Genomic DNA, 23,695 nt, shown 5'->3' with positions numbered 1-23,695 from the left:
GACAAGGTGTGAAGGACCTTGATCCTGAGCTGATGAGTGGGCTTATGAAGGGTTTGCCACCATGAAACATGCTGTGAAATAATCTGTCAGGATCTTGTAGTGCTAGTGCTGATTCTCATTACTGAAGTAATGAATGAAATAAGATAGTGATTGAAAGTTACTTTATTCAGGCCTTAGCATAAAACGTAAAAGTAACTATGATTTGGACTTCCCTGGCATCCAGTGGTTAAGACTCCGTGCTTCCACTGCAGGGGGCACAGGTTTGATCCCTGGTCAGGGATCTAAGATTCTGTATGCCACGTGGCACAGCCAAAAAAAAAATAGTTTTTTAAAAAAGTAATTATGATTTAAGACTCTAAAAGGGAAAGTTTCTTGCCAGTGCTAGACAGTTTCAAGAAAGAAATTGGTGATATAATGGTGAAAAACTGTAATGTGGAAGAAAAGGACAGACACAGTGGGTAAATTCTTGTGGTATATGAAAATCTTTAAAAGTAAGCTTCAATTTTAAACAGTTCTAAATATAGTAGTATGGTACTAATAAGAACAGTGTCAAGATTCCTAAAACTGAAAATGATCTAAGAATTAGGAAAAATGGTCAGAACAGTAAATTGAACAAGTAAACAAAACCTCAGCCTTTTTCAAAATAGATTTAAATCTAGATGAAATGACAAGGGTGACATGGCTTAGTGCGGGATATTGCAATGGTCATTGAATAAAAGAGTTCATATTTTGCTTTTGTCTTCAATGACGGAAAATTATGTTTAATATGTGCAAAGTAAATGTAGTTACAAGGGGCTTGAAATTGAAGACAGAACAGGGTATGTGAACAGATAATTATTATAAATAAGTGTATCTTCTAGCCTGGACACATTTTATCCACTAGTACTGAGAATACTATCAAATGAAATCACCAGCAGCAATCGGTAGTTTTTCAAATATTGTGAGAAATGGAGGTAGCAGAAGAATGGCTATAAGCAAACATATGCCTGTTGAACTAAATGCTACAGGAAGAGAATCTTTCCTATTTTGAGTGCATACTGAGTGCTTTGTTGAAGTCAACTTTGTTTTTACAACTCTGGAATATATTAAAATACTTTTGAATTTTATCTTTTTTGGATGACCCTGGAGTACTAAGTTGAGCACACAGTTTGCATACAATTTGACCACTAGATGGCGCTCATACAGAAGCGATTTGTATATATATGATCACTTTTTTCTAGATAAATAACAAATCTATGTTATCAATCTTCTTAGTCTTGTCTTAGTACAGCTGCATGTTTTGAAATTTAATAGGCCTTATTATAAAGATAAAAAGGTAAGGAAAATGCTTGTTGCATTTACAGTACATTGGCTTTGTGGTTACTTAGTAATTTTTTTCCTAATATTTTAGAGTTTCAATATTGTTTTTCCTCTCATCCTTCAACCTTTTAAAAATTTTCACTAAAATTACTTAATCATTGCCTTTGTTACTATACCTGAAGACTTCTGGGTTTATTTGCAAGTTTGGAAAAGGGTACAAATAATTGAGGGCCTATCCTATATAAATTTTTGAACTGTCTTTATTTCCATTTAATGTTATAAAATAAACATTTCTAACAGTCATAAATTTTTCATAATCATATTTAAAGTATGTAATCACTAAATGGATGTACTTAGTTTACTTATGCTTTCTCTTACTGTTTAGAGTTCTGCTATAGATAATATTATTATCATTCTGTGAAAAAGAAAAACTGTACAGAAAAAAGAATGTTAGGTGCAGAGTATTGCTCAGTGGTAGAGTAATTGACTGCAGAAAAAAAATGTCCATTCTTTATATATCATATTAAAATCTTAATAGTGTTCTTTTTGATGATTTAAACGTTGTGTAGTATTTTTTAAAATTCACTATTTTAAATAGACTTTCCAGGTTCTATAATGAATTTAAATTTTGGTTTAACGGAATAGAGCTTATATTTCCAATATGTGACACGGGTATGGTTATTCTAAAGCAGAGATCAGTGAGGAGTTGGTTGCCTCTGCTTCCCAATCAAATCATATGAAACCAATTGTGATTTAGGTACATATATGGTTTTGTATGTGTGTATTGACTGTTGTGCAGTCGATGAGGTGATCCTAGATTTCCGTAGCTCAGGTAATGGGACATTTTCATAAAAAAGCCTTTCTCAAAACTCAAAGTTGTTTTCTTGATGTCAGTCGATTTGAATAGGAAATTTATATATTGAGAAGTATTTCTTCTCTGTGCTCGGGATATATGGGATGGAGCGTTCATCAACTTTCGATTGTTCCCAAGCTCTTTGGCTCTCTAGCATAAGAAATCATTGTATACGAATGCCTTACTGTTCCATCTGTGTTGGTACTGTTTGCAACTTGAGTAGGATATTTGCATTCAACATTCATTTTCAGTATCCTTATCCACGACTTCCCTGGTGGTCCAGTGGTTAAGAATCTGCCTTCCAGTGCAGGGGACGTGGGTTTGATCCCTGATTGGGGAACTAAGGTCCCACATGCCACAGGGCAACTAAGCCTGTGCACCACAACTACTGAGCCCATGCCCTCTGGAGCCCTCACGCGCTGGAGCCTGCATGCCGCAATTAGAGAGAAGCCTGCGCACTGCAACAAAGACCCAGTGCAGCCAAAATTTTTAAAATATCCTCATCCTTACAAATCCAGAGTAACAGAATCTGTATAAATTCTAAGGTTCCCCCTCCCACCCTGGCTTTCCATCATATACAGATCAAGACACATATTTCGGGGTCAAACCAATTACTAGAGCATTTGTATAAACCACACTAATCAGTTCTTTATTAAGTATCTGGTCCATAGTAAAATTTATTTTTAGGAGGTTTTACTTTTTTTCTTTTAGAGAGGATTCTTAGTTCTCTGTCTACCCTTAGTGTTTTCCTCTAGTCCCCTACCCCCAAATAGATAAGATCAATCTGTGTAGGGCCATAAAGCTGCCAGCTACTGTCTGTACAGTTCTTGGGAAGAAGCAAACTTTGCTATAATCTGTCACAAAACATCTTACTTCCAGAAGTCCCACATGACTCTCAACCCTTCTTGGGCATGTGTTTGTATCTTAGAGACGGAATCATAGAGACAGTGTTCGCATCTTTTCTTGCCAAATCAGGATTTGCAGTAGTCCTAGAGGTTGTAGTTTGCCAATGCTACTTTTCAATAGACTGCATTTAGTTGGTGCTGGTAAGCAAAAGCAAGCAAGATTTTGTTGGTCCTCATTCATGGCTGAGGTTGGGGATTATGATGTACTTATATCAACTTAAAAATTGAATTACTCAACTATTAGTAAGTTATCAAGTAGCATTTTTATTCATATATTGTTTTTAATGGCGAAATGTTGTTTTATATACTAATGTAGCATAGTATTAAGGGGACAGACTTAGGAATCTGTGGTTCTCAAACTTGAGGGTGCTTAAGAGTCTCTTAGGGGGGCTTTTCAAAAATGAAAATTCCCAGATCTCCCTAACCCCTAAAAATTCTAATGGGAAGGGGATATCAGTCTGTATTTTTTTTAACCAGCACCCGAGGTGATTCTGAGGTGGACTACTGTGTTGAGAAACACAGACCTAGATATTGGATGTTAGAAAGTATCTATTTAGCAATCAAACAGTACTATTTTTTGAACCAGAGTATTATTTTATGTCATGTTGGATAAAATATGTTTTACTGGCTATAAAACAAAAAATTTATGTTTAATTCTTTTGCATTTTTACAAATTCATAACTTGGTAATCTTAATGTTTATAACATATGAGAGAGATGATGCTGATAATAGCACTTTTTTATCACAAAAGTCCCAGAAGCCAAATACTTATTTAGCTAATTATTCTGTTTCTGTCTTCAGACTCAGTTAATCAAAAAAACCAATATGTTAAATAAAATTATCAAGTTACATTCCAAATGGATTTCTCTCTGTCATTAGATCCTCAGAGTTTAATGTAGATAGTACCTTTTAAAACCTTAGTGCTATTTAATGTAAGTGCCTTCCTGATGTAGAAATTTATATGTGAATAGAAAGATTTCTTTAGTAAAATTGTTTTAAACAATCAGAACTGTTGGCAGAGAGAATCCTCTTGTATTTTTAAATTCAGTTCATATTTATAATTTATTTAAGCAGCGAAGATGCCATTGGATTTTACTTCAGACTGTGATTGAAACTTGGTAATCCAGGGTTTCTCCACCCAGTGCATTAAATCAGGCAGCCCCAAAGGGTCTTGGTAGTCCAGTGTTTATAACATCCTTCTTTACCTGCTAATCGACCTCACTTCCTGGATTTCAGTCCGTCTAGTTATCAGCTAACAAAAGAACAGCTTTTCCTGCAGACGCTGGTGAAAAAATAATCATGAGAAAGAAAACCACCTTATGTCGTCTTTTTTGTCTAGAAATATAAACTCAGCCATCATACAGCTAACAGGTACAGAGGGAAGATACAAGCTCTTTCATGGGAAGAAATTACAGAGAAAATGAGCATCATTTCTCAAGGTTTTTATTTTCCCTGATCTACAAGTGATGCTGCTGTAATTCTAGCTGCAGTTTTTACCGATCATTCACCACTCAGCAGCTGGTAGAGAAGTAAGACTGCTTGGCAACCACCTGCAGGGCTGCAGAGATGAATTACATTTTCGGGAACAACACACTTCTGTACTCTCGCGCCAGTCGAGGAGGCAATACTAGCTCTAGCCATGGCTCAGTAGGCCCAAAGCAGAAACACTGGGCGAAAAAGGGCTCATCAGATGAACTGCAAGCTGAGCCAGAACCTTCACGCTGGCAGCAGATAGTTGCATTTTTCACTCGAAGACACAGCTTTATTGACTGCATCTCGGTAGCCACCAGCTCCACCCAGGTAACATACCACTTGTTGAAATTATTTTCGGTTCATGTTGCTTTGCAAAAATGTATTAGTATAGATTTCTTATTATTAAAACACAGTCTTATGCCCTGAAACCTTGGATACGCAGAAATATATGTTTTCAGTCCATCTATGCAGGTCTTTAGCGTGAAAGGGGAAACAAAAATATTTTCCCTTTTGCTCTTATGTAATGCCAAACAAAACAGTCTCAGATTCTGTTGAATGACTTCTCTAAAAATATAAAGCCATTCGTACATAAATTAAAATGTAAATTAATAATGCTTGTCTCCTTATTTTCAGATTGTGTTAAACGCTATAAAGTATGATGTTTGACCAAAGAAAATACCTGTTTGTATAGCTTTTATATGTCATTAGATAACCTCAGGAGGTTGTTATAGTAAAGAAACAGAAGATAATTTGAAATATTTTTATTTTCTAGTGTTTTGAGTATAGATTAAACTGAATACAGTTGGCTATTGTATATACTAATATCTTAAAATTATTACATTATGGTTTATTCAAGGGATTTAATGAATCCTTCCATTTCTATAAATATATTATCTAGGGTTAATTGGAAAGCAGTAAACTTGTGTAATTACATGATTATAGGAATATTTTATCAAATATTCAATTGACAGTGTAAAGAGCTGAGCAAATACTAAAAGTCCTCAAATTAAAAAAAAAAATCACATAAAACCACTTCTTTTTGAGGAGTATTAAAAATATAAGGAAAATATAAAGTTAATCATAATTTGAGTGAAATACCTATTATTTGGTATTAAAGGAGGGTTGGGGGAATATTTTCATTTTAAAACATGTTTTTAATAGATATTCAACTTCAGTAAAAATGAAAGCATAAAAATTAGTCTAATTTAAAAAACAAGGTGAGAATGCTTTTGTCCTTTAAATTTAAATATATACACATACCTTAGGGCCTTTTAAAAATAAATTCCTTTAAAACCATCTTTTTTTTTTTTTTTTTTTTTTTTTAGTAATTAGAAGCAGCACAGTAAGTATAAAGTAACTGTCAACAGCTTCTTCTTGTTTTTGGTTACTAGAATTTTCTTTCAATAGTTTTTATTTTTAAGTAATGTCATATTTCTTAAGTAAAAATATTCTTGTTTTTTCTTAGATGTTTGAGAGGAATGGAATTACTGGGCTAGGGAGAGTCATTAATAGTTTTTATGTAGGCAGTGAGATTACTTATAATCAAAACTTACTCAGAGGCAACGATTGATTTAACTCTTAGATTGAATACTGCCCCAAGAATTTAACTAACTTGATTTTGACTACAATTACATATACCAAAAAGGGACACAGAGACTAAAGCTTAGCATTGTTATTCATTCTATGTTAGTATTAAGTGATATTTTTCCATTGTCATTAAGAAAGATCTGTTAAAAACTTCAAATACACACAACTATATGTATATACACAAACACAACCAATGATATATAATTCATCTTGTAAAAGGCATACAAATGAAAGACAAGCAAAATAGTTTACATATAAAACTACTGAAACTATGGAATTACATTATAGTTACTTAGGAGTTGGGCCAAAAAGTTGCTATTGTATTGCACTAAAATAGCCACAATTTTAATAAAAACTCTATTTGCAATTGATCCTACAAAGCCATTTAAAATTTTATCTTCCTCCCGTTTGGTTCAGATCACTTGTGTATACTGAAAAATTACTATTTTTCTTTCTTTCAGCCCTCTTTCTGTTACTTATTTTGTCTTTTTCATTATCTTTGTATTTCATATCTATAAATGTAGACTTTAGGTCAGAGTTTTAGCTTATATTTCCCCAGCTCTGGAGAACCAACATCATTTTGCATTCTATGTTATTTTTCTCACTAATGAGTTGGATATTTTATATATCCAAGTCTTTTGTTGTAACTCACTGGAATTCATTTTACAGGATCAAATATAATAGGACTGAGAAAGAATGTTAGGCGTATTTAAATTTTAGTTGATGCTAGGATACATTTTTCTGTTTCATTTACTGACTCATGGCTAGCAGTTTTATTTTGTAACAGAGGATTTTTATATTGTTAAAAACAAAGTAGATTAATGAAATTTTAGTTTATTGAGCATATGCTATATACCTATGAATATATATGTATGATAGTGTTTTGTTCTGTCAATGATAAATGGCAAAAGTGATTACCAGGTCTCCTGTTTCATTATTGTCAGAAATATTCTTTTCTAAGATTGGATAGCAAGATTAACTTTGAATCTAATTCCTTATAACTATGATGCATGGTACTTTTAGCAGTTTGGAGAGTTGTTATTAAATGCAGTTTTAGTAATTTGAAAGTCATTATATGATTTCATATCCCACCAAATAGCCTCTATAAATAAAAAATAAAATGTACTTTACAGATTCACTTAAATTGCTCATCTGTTTAAGATATTTGTGTTCACAACTAAGATTTTGTGTCAGATTCTACTGTAATATGTGGCACTTAGTAGGAAGTCATTAATATTTTTAAATGTTAGGGAAGCCAAGTGGTTATAAATTTCTGCAGGACCCCAGCTTCTAGGATGGGACTTGCCATGTAGTTGGTGCTCAGTAAATGTTTATGGAATTGATTGATTAATTACCATTTCAGTCACCTGAAACCTTGTTAGCTCATGGCCTTCCGAAATAGTGGCACCTAACCTGAAACCTCTTGGGTACCTATATTTATTGGATTCACTCTATTGCCGTCATACGTGCCTTTGATCCTTCACAGTAGCCCATCTCTTCCTCCACTTCCCTTTTCTTCCCCTCCATTCTTCAGATTTTCTTCAAGCTGCACAAACTCCCCATGTACCTGATTTCCTCACCCCTTTGAATCTTTACCCATGATGATAACCATACAGCTTAAAGACTATGTCTAATTTTTGTCATTTGGCTGTATCCCAAAAGTTTACAATGTGAGGTTTTATTGTTTGTTTGTTTTTAGTGTTAAACTAAGATGAGTTTCTTGTGAATTATTTTACTTTGGTGTAAGGTTTTCTATTTTGAGCTTCATACTACTTATGTTCTTAATTTTGAATAGTCATTATAATATAGAAAACGTGGGCTACTCATTGTCAAGCCCTCCTCAGTTCCTCACTTCAGCCTTCTTCCTGTTCTTGTATTTATGATCCTTTGATGCCAATCTGCCCTGTCCTGTTTAGTGATGCAGCTCTGTTAAATCCAAGACCAATTTTTATATTCAACAGGGCTTTAAAAAACTCTAGCACAATACTTCTAGACTTTGCTACTTGATTATCTCCTAAGTAAAAGCTTTTATCTACTTGGTGATGTCAATGTTTATTAACGAAAATAGTAGTCATATATAAACTTTGAACAGCTGTAATGTGGTAGGTCACTTCGGATGTATATTTGGCAATTGTTCCCATGTTTTGGATTACTTCAAAATCCCTATTGTGGGTCATTATAAATATTCAAATAGAATTTCAACCCTCCCCCAGATAATTGACATGCCAAATTAAGCTGAAAACAGCAAAATTCTCTTCCTAGGAGTGAATGGAACAGGCATAATGACTTATAATTGAAGCAGAACGATAAAATTTTAACAAGAGTGAATATTAGCCACATGAATTGAATAATATGCTTTTTAGAGGAAGAAACTCTGTCCTAAATTAAAATACAGGAAAACGCTGTTCAGATAGATGCCCACTGTTCAGATACCAGAAAAATAAATAGGCTAATTTGTATGAAAAGAATATGATTTGTCCTAAACAGGTACATTCTGGAGTAGAAAGGATTTAATTTTTAGAGCTATGCATTGGTTATATTGTCCCCAAATGAAGGTAATAGCATCAACTTCATTGAGTTAATTGTATTAAATGATTAAATGCATGTAACACTTAGAAGAGTGCCTGGAAGCTATTATTATTATTGTTATTTTATTTTTATATTGCTTAATTTTAATAGTCTTCAACAAATTCAAATTAGATAATTAGGAATTACAGTATCTAGGATGGTGCAGTTCATTCAGACATTCAGTAAATAGTGTTGACTGAATAAGTTCCTGTGAGTGCAGGCTGTACAGTTTTTAAAGAACCACATATCTCAACACCTTCAATTGCAGGATATAAAGGAGGGACCCCAAAGAGCAGTTCAAATTCTTGGTGAGACACCAATTTCCTGACCTTGCTTTCCCGCCCAACACCCCTTCTGCAAATGCTAAACCAGTCACAAGCAGACAACTAAATTTAACTGATTATCCACCTTTTACCAAGCATACCATCAGGACATCTTAATCACTAAAAAAAGTTGAAGCCTTGGGGCTTCCCAGGTGGCGCAGTGGTTGAGAGTCTGCCTGCCGATGCAGGGGACACGGGTTCGTGCCCCAGTCTGGGAAGATCCCACATGCCACGGAACAGCTGGGCCCATGAGCCATGGCCGCTGAGCCTGCGCGTCCGGAGCCTGTGCTCCGCAACGGGAGAGGCCACAGCAGTGAGAGGCCCGCGTACCGCAAAAAAAAAAAAAAAAGTTGAAGCCTTTCAGATCACCTTCACTTAATTTCCTTATCTCTGTTTGACTCTGGTATATCTCCAGTATGTTTTAAACTCCCATTTATCTGTGACCTCCCAATTTCTTTCACTCTGCCCTTTGGAACTCCCAGTTCGTGATCAGCAAAATTTCCTTTTTCCTCAAACTCTTCTGTGATGGTTCATCTCACCTTTTTTTCTCTCATAGAAAACTGGTGTTCCCCCGAGAGTACTGTTTTTTCTTTACCCCTCACAAAAAGTGGAATTTTTATCTGTCACGTCCCATGTACCTTGGGACCAACAAGTGGAGTTGATGTCTTCCTTGCTTATCATTGGTATTTATGGATGATTGTACCTCCTCCCTTTTAAAAATGTATATATCATCAGACAGTATTTTCTACTTCCCCTCCTTGTCTAGTCATCTGCATCTTTCACAATCACTCCTACTCATTGATGATTTGAACTGTCTTTTCTCTGTCCACTATTCATGTAATCATTCTTAGTGATTTTCAGTATCCTGGTATGATCCTTCCAAAATCTTGACTTCTCAGTTCTTTGATATCCTTGCCTCTAGGAGTCTTTATTTTTTCTTTCACTTGAGTGACCTGCTGAAATGGTTATATTCAAGACCTCATTACCATTGACTGAACCACTTACAAAATCTCAGCTGCAAGCATTTCAAACTGACTAGCACTTCCTTTCTTTTCAGCTCACCTCCCCTACAACAATTTTGTTTTTACCCTTTAAAGACTTCCAGCCCAACTTTTTATTATCTATCATTTCTTTCATGCTCTCACTTCCCTCCTTGCTTTGCTCACATTCCTTGGTCCATGACTATAAACACTGCCTTTCATAATCTTAACTCTCTTGCTCCTCTGTCACTTCATTGGTAAGATCTAACCTTGGTTAATTGCAACTCTGCCTCCTCCACATCAGCTCCAAAGCTGCCCATTAAACTTCCAATACCTGTTTCCTGGCCCTCATTCTCAATTGATGGTCTTATTCTGTATTCCATCCTGTTAAAATAAATGATCCACTTGTGTTCTTAAATCTCACCCTTCACTTCTGTACTAGATCTTCATTTTTGACTGTTCAGGGACTTGTGAAATTCTCTCTCCTCTTCATTGCATTGTCCGTCTTTCCCTCCATACTGGATTATTCCGATCAGCGTACATACCCGCTAAAATACCTTTCATTAAAACAACCAGCCAGAACCCCTCTAGGAGTAGACTGTCAGATCCAGTGATCAGTTCTCAATCTTTATTTTACTCGACCCCACAACAGCTTTTTACACAACTAACTGCTCTCTCCTTTAAATTCTCCTTTGACTCTTGAACACCATTCTCCTGATACTCTCCCTACCTCAGTTTCCTTTGCAGTATCCTCCTCCTCTTCTTACCACTAATAGTTAGAGTAACTCAGGGCATTAGTCCTTGAACTTCTCTCTTTTTATACTCATATTTCAGATGATCTCATCCAGGTGCCTTTAAATACATCAGTACTCATATCTTCAGTCCAGAGCTATCCCCCGTACACTAGACTTGTGTGTTTGGCTTTCCTACTCAGTATCTCCACTTGGATTAAGTATCTGAAAGTTAACATGTCAAAAACAGAGTTTCTAATTTTATTGTTCTCCCCCATCTTCATTCAGTGTACCAGTCACTGAGATGTTGAATATGAAAACCCTTGGAATAATCTTCTGTTCTTTTTCCCTTTGCTCCACATGCAACTTAATAGCAAATTCTGAGGGCTCTGTGTTTAGAATATATTATGATCTAACCACTTTTCACCACTTCTACAACTACTAATTCAAATTATTTAATTTGTTGCCTGAACTATAGCAGTAGATATCTATCTGGTCTCCCTAGCTTCATTCTTTACTCTCACCAGTCTGTTCTTCACCCAGCAGCCAGAGTCATCTTTACGGAATGTCAGTTCTTGTCAGTACCTTGCTTTTTACTCTCCCGTGGCTTCCAATTCGATATATAATAAAATTCTAAATCCTTCTTTACCATAGTCCAAAAGGCCCTTTATTATCTAGCCCCTGGCAGTATCTCTAATCCCATTTCCTACTGCTCCCTCAATTACTTTGTTCCAGCTGTATTGGCCTTGTTCCTGTTCCTCAAATATATCAAGCATGTGGCCATCTCAGAACCTTAATCTTGCTGTTTCCTCTGCCTGGAACATTCTTTCCTCAGATATTCTCATAGTTCATTTCCTCACTTCCTTCAGATTTCTGCTCATCTGTTACCTTCTCAGAGGGTCTTCCTAGATTCTTGTCTAAGGTAGCAGGCACTTCTTCACTCCAAATGTCCCTGACTTCTTACCTTTTTAAATATTTTTCTTCATAGCACTTAATACTACTTGATTCTTTATTATTATATATTTTTAATCTGTCTGAATTCTCTCTTAGACCTTCTGTGAAACATATCACACTTTAGTGTTATACTGATCCTCTAGCTGATGATTCTCTTGTTATTTACCCTTATGGAAAGAAATACCCTTGAGGAGGTGAGACAGGGAGAGAAGAGGAGAAAAAACATTCGGTTTCCTTATAACTAGGATGAGTATATAATTCATCGACCAAACTTGGAGTACTTTTATGGAAAGAGGGAACTTCCCAGGCAAACAGAGGCATGTGGTGTCATCATCTATAACCATTTATCTTCTGACAGTTCTACCAGGCAGCAGGTCTAAATATTCACACCAAGACATTTCCACATTGGACCAACACGGATTGGCCTAATCTTATCTATGTATGTTTCAAACATTTGGTCTCATGCCTAATAATAGTTGTGTTTTGAAGTGATAGATCAAATATATATATATATATTTTTTTCTTCATCTCTAAGGAATAAAATTGCTTATATTCAGTAGTATAATGCCTTTGTATTAAACTAAAATATATAGAGAGTAAGTAGATAATCCTCTTAAACGACTTTGGAAATGCCAAGTCTGATAGTGGAATAGTTTCCAGGAGAATGGGTAGAAATAGTCTCTTTGAGTATTGATTAACCAAGCAGTCAAAGTTAGGATAAAAATTCTGTTATACTTGGTTGTGAAATGCTGTCTCTTGGCAAAGTTTAATTTCCTACTCAAAAGGCCAGTAATTTTGTAAAATTAATAACATTACTCAGATTTGGAAATTAATTGTTTCCCTTTTTACCCAAAGAATATCTACTCAAAAATATGTTTAAATGGTGTTTGAGACCCAGTCATTTGTATAGTTGGACACTTTAGAAAAGCATAAAGATGAAGATTAAACAAAAAGTTTACAATGGTTGTATTCGCTTTTTTAAAAAATACCAGATTGGGGCTTCCCTGGTGGCGCAACGGTTGAGCATCTGCCTGCCAATGCAGGGGACACGGGTTCGAGCCCTGGTCTGGGATGATCCCACATGCCACGGAGCAACTTGGGCCCGTGAGCCACAACTACTGAGCCTGCGCGTCTGGAGCCTGTGCTCTGCAACAAGAGAGGCCGCAACAGTGAAAGGCCCGCGCACTGCGGTGAAAAGTGGCCCCCACTCGCCGCAACTAGAGAAAGCCCTCGCACAGAAACAAAGACCCAACACAGGCAAAAAAATTAATTAAAAAAAAAACAGATTGACCATACAATCCATCAGTTGCATTCCTTAGTTTTTACCCAGATGAGTTGAACATTTATGTCCACATGAAAACCTGCACACAGATGTTTATAGCAGCTTTATTCATGATTGCCAAAACTTGGACGCAACCAAGATGACCTTCAGTAGGTAAATGGATAAATAAACTGTGGTACAGCCAGATAATGAAATGTTATTAATCATTAAAAACAAATGGAAAGATGTGGAGGAACTTTAAATGCATATTTCTAAGTGAAAGACACCAATCTGAAAAGGCTACATACTGTATGCTTCCAACTATATGACATTCTGGAAAAGGCAAAACTATGGAGACAGTAAAAAGATTAGTGGTTGCCAATGGTTAGGAAAGAGGGAGAGATGAATAGGTAGAGCACAGAGGATTTTTAGGCCAGTGAAACTATTAGGTAGGGTACTATAATGGTGGATACATGACATTATATATAAATTTGTTCAAACCCATAGAATGTACAACACCAAGAATGAACCCTAGCGTAAACCATGAACTTTGGATAATAATGGTGTGTCAGTGTAGGTTCATCAGCTGTACAATGTACAGCTCAGGTGGGGAGTATTGATAGTGGGAGGCAGTGCATGTGTGTGGGCAGAGGTTATATGGGAACTCTGTACCTTCGGCTCTAAAAAATAAAGTCTGTTAAAATAGCAACATTGGTATCTTAAGGTGGATTAGATTGGCTATAGTTGAAGAACTAAGTAAGTGAAATTTGTTATATAAGCTCTTTATAATTAGGAAGTGTGTTGCATTCATCTTTGTAGTTTCTATAGAGTGTCATGATTGTTAGATTGTCCTTTTGTCAAGGACAAATAGGTAAAAAGAAATTTCACAAGCTGCAATTTATGTATTTTAGTATGTATATTATATATGTGTATATGTGTATTTTATATATATATATATATATATAGTTTTAGAGTTAACTTTTAAAATAATGTGTTAATAACAGTGCTGAAGAATGACTGGCCCATATGCTTTGAGGTCAGAATAGGATATTCAGCCTGCACAACATTTTTTCCCTTTGCTTATTTCAAGCAGTGTTTGTTTTCCTGAGAATTGTACTCCATACCTCTTATCACAGCTGCATTTCAGTAATCAGTTGGGTAATGATTTGTTTAATATCAGCTGCTAAACCATAAGCTTCACAAGAGCTGGTAGTACAGATGTATGTTTTCTTCTCTTATATCCCCAGAGCCTAGCATAGTGAACGCCCGTGTTGACTGTTTGTTGAATGAATAAACAAATGTTAATATGTGTCTGTTTTCATTTAATCTGATGATGGCTACAGGGAAATTTGGAACTTCTAAATATGGTTTGGCCACTGTAAATTTCCCAAGCCATTTTTATATAGAACTATGGCTTTAAAATTAGCAAGTCTCCATTACAGGATTTTATAAAATCATGTATATTTCTAAAGTAATTCAAAGCCCTCTGTGAAAAAACTGAAGCGTATATCTTCTTAATATATGAAGAACTTAAATTCTTATTGTCAAAATTTGACTTAGTATCGTTTTCTTTAAAGAGCTCTCACTGCGTTATTCTTTGTACTTCCTGGCACTGTTATTTAGATAACTTTTTCAATCCTCCATTTTCATATCAAAATTTAGAATTTTGATAAAGCTAAAAATAGTTGTGCAGACCATGTGGAGAACAGTAGCCTACAATTATCACCTTATTTTACAAACTTTAAATAAACTAACTGATGTGGCAGTTTTACAGGCATATGCAAATCAATCAACAAAGACTGGACCTATTTTGTGCAAGTTTAAAGCAACTGGTGTCACATCTGGAAGCAGTGGAATTTTAGGAGAATCCTAAATACAACTTCTGCACCTAGATAAATTTATTTAAAAGATGTTTTCCCCCTCACCTCTTAACAGGAGCCCTGCCTATTCATTCTTTATCCATTAGTAAACCCCAATTTAGTCCTGTTTCTGAACAGTATTTTCAGTATTTTTGAAATCTGATCTGTGACTATTGACTCAGCCAGCTGTGGAGTGTGAAGAAATTATTATTATGACAAAATGGGACCAGCTGATTGCCTTACAGAATTTTTGTTGGTCCTGAGGAAAATAACTGGAGATTATAATCTGCAATTTGAATCAAAACATATCCCAGCGTAATTTTTCTGTATTTAACTCTGACTAATCTTGGTAGAACCATCTAATATATCAAAGCGTTATAAATTTGAAAAATAATCAGTTTGTAAGTATTTTGAAAGATAAAGAATGGGATTTCCCTGGTGGTGCAGTGGTTAAGAATCCGCCTGCCAGTGCAGGGGACACGGGTTCGAGCCCTGGTCTGGGAAGATCCCACATGCCGCAGAGCAACTAAGCCCGTGTGCCACAACTACTGAGCCTGCACTCTAGAGCCCGTGAGCCACAACTACTGGAGCCCGTGAGCCACAACTACTGAAGCCCGTGTGCCTAGAGCCCGTGCTTCGCAACAAGAGAAGCCACTAAAATGAGAAGCCCACGCACCGCAATGAAGAGTAGCTCCCACTCGCCACAACCAGGGAAAGCCCGTGTGCAGCAATGAAGACCCAATGCAGCCAGAAATTAATTAATTAATTTTAAGAAAAAGAGAAAGATGAATACCAACCTTAGGAATTAATTGTTTCAGCTATACTAAATGCCATAGCAGAATTTTGGAGAGGGGAAATAGAGCAAAAATCGTATCATTCTAATCATTTTTTCCAAACTGAAAGGCTACATACAGTATAGATCCTAAATTCTTTCAGTTATAAGAACACAGCTTTACTATATAGGCCTTTTTTGTAAAAATATTTTAAAGAACTCTAGATGAAACTTGAAATATTCATATCTATTTATTGTTTTTTTAATTCTCTCATTCCCTTTTTTGGGGGAGGAGTTGCTTGTTTTTATTATCATAGGTTAAGCACTACAAGAGAATTAAACCAACTATAGTTAGTAAAAACTAATGTAGGTGTCTCGAAGTTATATTCTGTTCTTTTCATGACCTAATCAAACTTTTTTCTTTTTTTGAACTATTTTGAAGAGACAGTGTTCTATAGTAGTTGAGAATGCTGTCTTTAGAGGATGATGGCCTGGGTTTAAATTTCTATTGTATTTATTAGCTGTAGCACCTTGGACAAATAACCTAAATTCTGAGTCTCCTTCTCCCACCTGCAGAAAACAGGGATTAAGATCTAGTGAAAATTAATGGGACAAACATGCGAAGCCCTTATTATAATATCTGACATCAGTAAAGTACCTATCATCATCATCATCATCTTTATCACCACTTTCACAACCACCATCATTATTCGTCCCACAGAATATTCTGGCCTTTTAAAAAGTGAGGAATCTGGAGATACAGAGAAGCAACCTCATTACAGAATGATGAAGAATTATGTTTTAACAAGAGGATTGGTAACCTTGACTGGGTCCAGCCAGGAAAAGAGAAACCACAGTAATTATTTTAACAAGGAAAATGTAATATGGGGGGGGGGGTCAGTGTTAAAAAGGAAACTGAAGAGGAAACATGGAACACCAAGGTAAACAGAGAAGCAGCTAACCTCTGAGGAGGGACCTAGGGACCAAGTTAAGGTTAGTAGAACCCAGAAGTTTGGAGGAAGGGCACCACAGGTTTTAAATATGAGCTGTCAGTAATATTTACTTTCTAATACAGCTTAAAAAGGAAAGAGGTAAAAATCTTTGGGGCAAGTGTTCTTCACCAAGACATGTTTATTTTCAGTTGGGATATTATTAGGCAATTAGCTGTTACTAGATAGAGAACAACATGAAACTGGCAATTTTTTGGCATTTTTGTATTTTGAAACTTCTAAGGTTATCAAATGGTAGAACATCTTGAACACTTTCTGATTGGTAGTGACCGCCCAACCACACAGAATCTTTTAGCAATATCTGCTATGTGTATAGCATGGGGAGGGAGGATGTACACAATCCATTCCGAGTCACTTTATCACTTTAGAGTGCTGATGAACTCAATCTCTTTTGGCAATCACATGGTTTCATTCGTCCAACAAATGTATTAAATACTTACTGTGTGCTAGATACTATTCTAGGCACTGGGCATATAGGAGTAAATAAAACAAGAATCCACGCTCTTCTAGAGCTTATATTAAAGGGGGGGAAGACAGATGGCAAATGTAATTAAAATACGTAGTATGCTGGAGGAAAGGTAAAAAGAGAAGGCAACAGGAATGTGTATGTTTGTGTGTGCGTGGTGGGGGTGGGGTGGGGTTAGTAGAATAAGAGTGTCTTCAGCTGGAGGGCGATATTTGAGCAACGGCATAAGAGAAGTTATGGAGTTGAGCCATATGGATATCTGGGGCAAGAGCATTCTATGCAGAGGAAGAGTGAATAAAAACTCTGAGGCCAGAGCATGTTTAGAGTGTTTGGAGCACAGAGAGGTCAATATGGCCGAAACGCTGAGTGGGAGGAGAATAGTAGAAGACGACTTCAGAAAGGTAACAGCGGCCTGAATCACTAGAACTTGTACAAGAATGAATAGAATAGGGTAAATATATTATTACTAGGAAGATTTAAGGGCCCGTTTTAGGTTAGTCATTATGGATTCCACGGTTGCGTATGTTTCTGTAGCCATAGTCTGATAAGATTGGGGGGTGGGGAGCAGGCAGCATATTGCAGTTGGTAGTTTCATACCTATTTGTTAATTATGTAACCACATCTTTGAATCCAATTTTTGGATCTCTGTCTACTTGAAATTTTTAGTGATTGTTGGCTCATCCTTCTACCAATACAAAGTAATCAGCTGAATGCTGATAGAACACCATCTTTTTATAATGAAGGGATGACATACCTTAACTATCATGCATCTTGCAAGCAGAAATAGATCCGTAAACTAGATGTTCTGTGTGTGTGAACTAACAAATTTGTACCCATGCTTCTATACTAGGATTGTTAATCACTACATCTATTTCCCTACCCCCCCCCTTTGTTATTTTAAAATCAAAAATTTATATTTAATCCCTTAGTATTTGTTAAAAAATGTATCTGGTTTCGTTGCTATTTGCTTCTGAGATAATTATGACACAGGTATCATATACAGCTGGTTCAAATAACATGGAGTTTATATTGAAGGTACTTATTTGGAGTAACTGTGGCAAAAAGAGCATTTGAATCAAATAAGAACCAGATCTAAGCAATGAAAAACACCTTTATTCTGAAGATACTGGACCCCTGTTAAGTACAGTGATTCCCAAACAGTTTTGATAAATCTGCTGTGCTGTATTTTATCCTTCTATAAACATATAAAAGGCTTGAAGTTTTTTCCCCTGGTTTCTCTTTTCCTCTTAGATAGCTTCTTTGACATTTATTCAGAGAAACATGTCTCATTACCACATAGTAGATATTGAAGCAAAGGAACTTGGATTAAGAATATTAAACTGTGCCATACAAAAACAAAATAAAATCCTTATTGACCAACAGTGGCATAGGGGTAATTTTTTTCCTTGTTATCTAAGATATTGATAACAAAAGAGTTGCTATTTCATATATTTCATTTTCCGTAAATGTGGTATAAATTTATTTTGACCTTATTGAATCTTTGTGTGTATTCTAAGCTCAGTTTACCCCATTCATGTGACATGTTAATGTAAGGTGTAAACAATTATTAATTACTTGGTAGTATGGTATTAGTTATCTTTCTTCAGAGTTTGATCTTATGCTATGATGACCATTTTAATAAGCAAGAAAATAAGTGAGAGGGACTTCTCCGGTGGTCCAGTGGTTAAGGCTCCGCCTTCCAGTGTAGGGGGTGCGGGTTTGATCCCTGGTCAGGGAACTAAGGTCCCACATGCCATGGGGTGCAGCCAAAAATTAAAAAGAAAATAAGTGAGAAAGAGTTTAAAAATATGTTCAGAAAGCCTTGTAAATCTATTGTGATTGGGTCTAACTATGATGTAAAAGATACTTTTTAGTGGCCATTGTTGGTGTTATTCTTAATAGTCCTTCCTCCCAACTTCCCATCAGTCACTAGATATACCAATTCTACATTCAAAATCTATCTTTATTTGACTACTCATGTCCATTTTCACCATCACCATCATTTGGTTAAAGCCACTGATAACCTCAGCTGGATTATTATAGCAGCCTCCTAATTGTTCCTTCTGTCTCTTTCTGTATCAGTCAGGAGTCAGATGCACATATAAAAAAAACACTTTAACTATTTTAAGCAAATAGAGATTTATTAAAGGTAACGGCGCTCAATTTATATATTGTTTTTCATTTATTGTTGAATTAATGGAAGTGAAAGAGGGAGGTACATAGTCATAAATGTAGATGTGCAGTACACATTAAGCATGTGGCTATACCTAACGAGGTTTCAGACCACTTTGTATCAAAATTTTTTTAAAAGCTGCTTTCATAATTTTAAGATCGTAAATGAAATTTAAAATGTAAAGCTGTGAATAAATAACAAGAATCTCTAAAAATTAGTTAAAACATTTTTCAGAAAGCTGTCATTTCGATACTGGCATTAAAAAGGTACTTTAAAAATATGTACAATCCAGTTACTTTCCTGGAATTTACAATTTTCTGCAGTGTTCTTTGAGACAGTGTTAATATTATAGCCTCTGTTGTCATGGAAACAAGTCTCTGAAGGCAGCCTCCGAGGCTAATGATTCCGTGGTGTTACTATGGATAGAAACAACTGAGACCGTTGTTAGTCACATGGTCAAGATTAAAAAAAAAAAAAACAACTAAAACTCGTTGGAGCTGATCTTATTGAGTGATATATACAAATGGAGCAGGAGAAGGATGATGGCATAAAAGTCATATTGTCTAATAAAATATGTATGTAAGATTTTTCAAGTTTAAAATGCTTATGGTGAATTCCTTCTTTTCTGTAATAACCCACATATAATGGTTACTGTATATTGCTGCCTCATTATTTATATTAGAGTCTTAAGTTTGCCATTTTCCAATTTAGAATCTTGTTATACAACTCCCCAGAATTTTACCATGCTCTCAATCCTGCACTGAAAATAGCCTCTTGTCTCTTCATATGTATTATCATATCTAACATCTGTGCTGTTCCTCATCACTCAACGTTCATTTGATTAGATATTATTTGTTTAGCGTGGTATTTTTGTTTCATATGAACTAAATGACTTGTTCTGTAATTCTGTGTTACCTGAACTGGTTATTGGCTGTGGCTAGGAAATTGTGTGTGTTGGTACCCATTTGGTTTTGAAGACTTTCTCAGCAGTATTTGCCTTTCTTAAGGAAGAAGCAGGAGCATATGTTCTTTTTCATAGTACTTGCTCAGTGCCCTGTAGAGAGTGGGGTGGATTCAGATGGTGTACATTTTTTTAGGATTTTTAAAAAATGGCATTCAGATCCTTTAGATTATCGTATCGAAAGGAAATAGATTTAGAATAGGCTCTGAGCCAGTATTACAGTGAGGTTTAAATGTAATATTAAAGAATTTATAGTTTATCATAAAGGGTTTTGGAGAGCAACTGCCTAATGGAGGAAATTTTTGTGCTTGGCCTTGAAATATGATATAAGCATACAGCTTTGTCTTTTTTATGTTAAAATGGATTATTAATTAGCTAATAGCTGACCCTATTAAAGAGGCATAAAGAAACTTTTATAGGTGTTAGATATGTCTCCTACTTTGACTGTGGTGATTGTGTCACAGGTGTATGCATATGTCCAAACTCATCAAATTGTATACATTAAATATGTGCAGTTTTTGTATATCAGTTATACTTTAACACAGCTGTTTAAAAAAATTAAATAAAAAAATGATAAACTTTAGACTTTCTTGTCTTTGATATTTTGGATGACTACAGCCAGTTATTTTGTAGTTTGTCACTCAATTTGGGTTTGTCTGATGTTTAATGTTCAAGTTATGCATCTTTGATAAGAATGTCACAGAAACGATGTATTCTTATTACATCCCATCAGGTAGCATATGATTTTGATTTGTCCTGGTGAGTGATGTTAACTTTAAGATAGTGTCTGCTACATTTCTGCACTGTAATTAATAAATCTTTGTAGGGGAGATACGTGTGTGTATGTGTGTGTGTGTCTCACATTCAAACTTTCTTCCACTAGAATGAAATGGAGGGTTCATTCAGCAGCAATGGAAGTTTTAACATTTGTTGATGTTTCTTGAATGAATTATTACTATGGTGGTTGCCAAATGATGATTTTGTAACTCCATCATTCCTTCTACATTTCTTAATGGGCATTCTGCTGTAAGGAAATGCTCTCTCTTCTCTCTGTTCATTTAATTTTTATGTAATTATATCAGTGTAGACTCCTGGAGTCCTGTTTAATTCAGTGGGATTTATGTCATCATTATTGTTATTTATTTTGAGTCTCAAATTATTCTCAGTCTGACTGATAAGAGCCCTTCAAGCTGACTGCCAGTGTCCTTTGTCATGCCCTCGTTATTCTTCGAGCACCTCCTTATTTTCTGGAACAGCAGAATATTCTAGGCTTATATTGTACTTGCTGGACTCTAGCACTGGAATCAGCCATTTCTCCAAAGATTCCTCTTTTGTTGTTTTTTTTTTGAATCAAAGAATGGGTATTTATAAACCAGGATCTGAATGCCAAGTATTTTCATGCTCTTGAGGTGTTACTGCTCCCAGGTCTTCTCTGTAGACAGAGCTAGGGTATATATGTACATATAAACACATGCATTTATTTCTGTATTTATATATATTGAAAACCATGCAGTCATACAGGTACCTCCAAATCTAGTCTAAAACCATAGATTTCAGGCTAATTTTCTCCCTTTCCATATTTGTGACTCTGTTCTCTGACGTGAGGAACCTTGCTTCCTTTATCCTTGGATCAAAAATGCCCTGTATATAAGCAATCTCCTGTCACTGTCGATGCTCTAGGTAGACATCCTTCCCACCCAGCTCAAGATCCAAGAGATATCCCCACCTTGTTCCACTGGGGTCCCTGTACTTCTTGCCAGACTACTACTACTGCCACATAGATACTCCATCACACTTGGGATCCAGCAAAACACATCAGGCTGCTGCCACTACTTGCCCACATGGGATACCCTCCTCATCCTGCTCAGACTCCGCAACACCCTGCTCCAGACTGCTGCCACCCTTCCACTCCCTGTGCGCAGAGGCTCTCCTCACCCTGCTCGATTTCAACAACCTGTACTTTCCTATTCAAGAAGTCTTTGCCTACACCAAGATCCTGATATTCTATCAATACTATCTTTTAGAAACCTAATTTTTGTACATCTCTTAATTATGTCAGTAAGCCATCTGGAATTAATTTTAAGTATGGTGTAAAGGAGTGAAGAGGGTTCATTTCATTTTCCATATGTATATCCAGTTGATTTAGCAGCAGTTTTCTAAAATTATTGAAATATAGTTGTTGTACAGTATTATGTTAGTTTTGGGTGTACTAAATGATTTGATATTTACGTACATCGTGAAATGATCACCACAGTAAGTCTAGTAACCATCTCTCCCCATACAAAGTTATTATAATATTATTGACCTTATTTCTTGTGCTGTATATTACATCCCTGTGACTTATATAACTAGAGGTTTATACCTTTTAATTCCCTTCACCTCTTTCGTCCACTCTACCCCCGCCCCACTGCTTCCCTCCCTTTTGACAACCACACATTTGTTCTCTGTATCTATGAGTCTCTTTTCATTTTGTTTTGTTTGTTTTGTTTTGTAGTGAGATCATGTGGTATTTGTCTTTCTCTGAATTATTTCACTTAACATAAATTCTTTTAAAACTATCTTTTTCTCTTTGTCATAAATTAGGAGTTAGAATCTCTGGGTTTTTCAAACATTTTAAAAAAATTGTAAGTATTCCATTGAAAATTAGTTAGCATTTAAATTATTTGTTTTAAGCTCATACTATGGAATTTGAATTTTCTTTTTCTATAGGAGCAATGTATAATTGGTGACTGGAGTCCCAAGTAAGACCCACAGAGGCTTTATTCCTAATGTCCTTTTTTTAAAAAATTGTGGTAAAATATACATAACAAAATTTTACCATTTTAACCTTTCTTAGTGTACAATTAATTCAGTGTCATTAAATACATTCACAGTGTTGTGCAGCCATCACCGTTGTCCATCTCCATAATTTTTTCCGTCATCCCAAACAGGGAACTGGTTTAGACTGGGAACATTAAAAAGAAAGAAAAAAAGAAACAAAATTTAATGGCTTAAAATCTCTTTCTACAGGATATAAGAAATCCAGGTAACAATAATCTAGCATATCTTTTCCTAATTCCTTACAGGTTACCTTTTGTGAGCCTAGCTCAGTTGTAAAATGAAGGGTTAAACTTGATCCCTAGCTTCTTCAATTCTAATAGTCTTGTAAAATCATTGAAATTTGTTAACACCTTTTAGAACAATTAATGGGAAACGCATTTTCAGTTTATTTTCTAGAGAATGAGATGGTAAAAGATCATAATAATTGTTTTTCTCTTAATATGAATAGATCTTCCATCCCTCACCCAGCATTATAGCATCACTGTGTATTCATTGTTGACAACTGGAAAAGTAGAATTCGAAATAAAGAGGCAGGGGAGAAAAACCATTCATAATTCTGCCCTCAGAGGTTTACTTTTCAAACATTTCTTTCCATTTTTTGAATAAAAGCTTTATCTTCCCTTTTTTACTTAATGTCATGTCATAGGCAATATCCTTTATGACTTACAGGTGTTCTTACAGATTCTTGTTAACCGATGCA

At 35.5% G+C, this 23,695-nt stretch overlaps 1 protein-coding gene across 9 annotated transcripts in view; it reads left to right on the top strand.

The window, feature by feature from the left end:
- The window catches only part of DLG1 (discs large MAGUK scaffold protein 1), a 286,699-nt gene that overhangs the window by 108,171 nt on the left and 154,833 nt on the right, over window positions 1-23,695 (top strand). For 2 of the 9 annotated variants that reach the window (XM_027108268.1, XM_027108262.1), the window contains exon 1: window positions 4,516-4,857. The exons of the other annotated variants lie outside the window; for them this stretch is intronic. In XM_027108268.1, coding sequence (XP_026964069.1) covers window positions 4,624-4,857 — 234 coding nt within the window. In that variant the 5' untranslated portion in view covers window positions 4,516-4,623. Of the gene's footprint in view, window positions 1-4,515; window positions 4,858-23,695 lie in introns of those variants that run through there. 9 annotated transcript variants of the gene reach the window in all.

This window comes from Aethalodelphis obliquidens, unplaced genomic scaffold (assembly GCF_003676395.1).
Source record: "Aethalodelphis obliquidens isolate GAN/ISIS:26980383/991018 unplaced genomic scaffold, ASM367639v1 scaffold1, whole genome shotgun sequence".
NCBI lineage: Eukaryota > Metazoa > Chordata > Mammalia > Artiodactyla > Delphinidae > Aethalodelphis > Aethalodelphis obliquidens.
The sequence above is the reverse complement of the archived record's forward strand: the minus strand, read 5'-3'. Positions and strand labels throughout refer to the sequence as shown.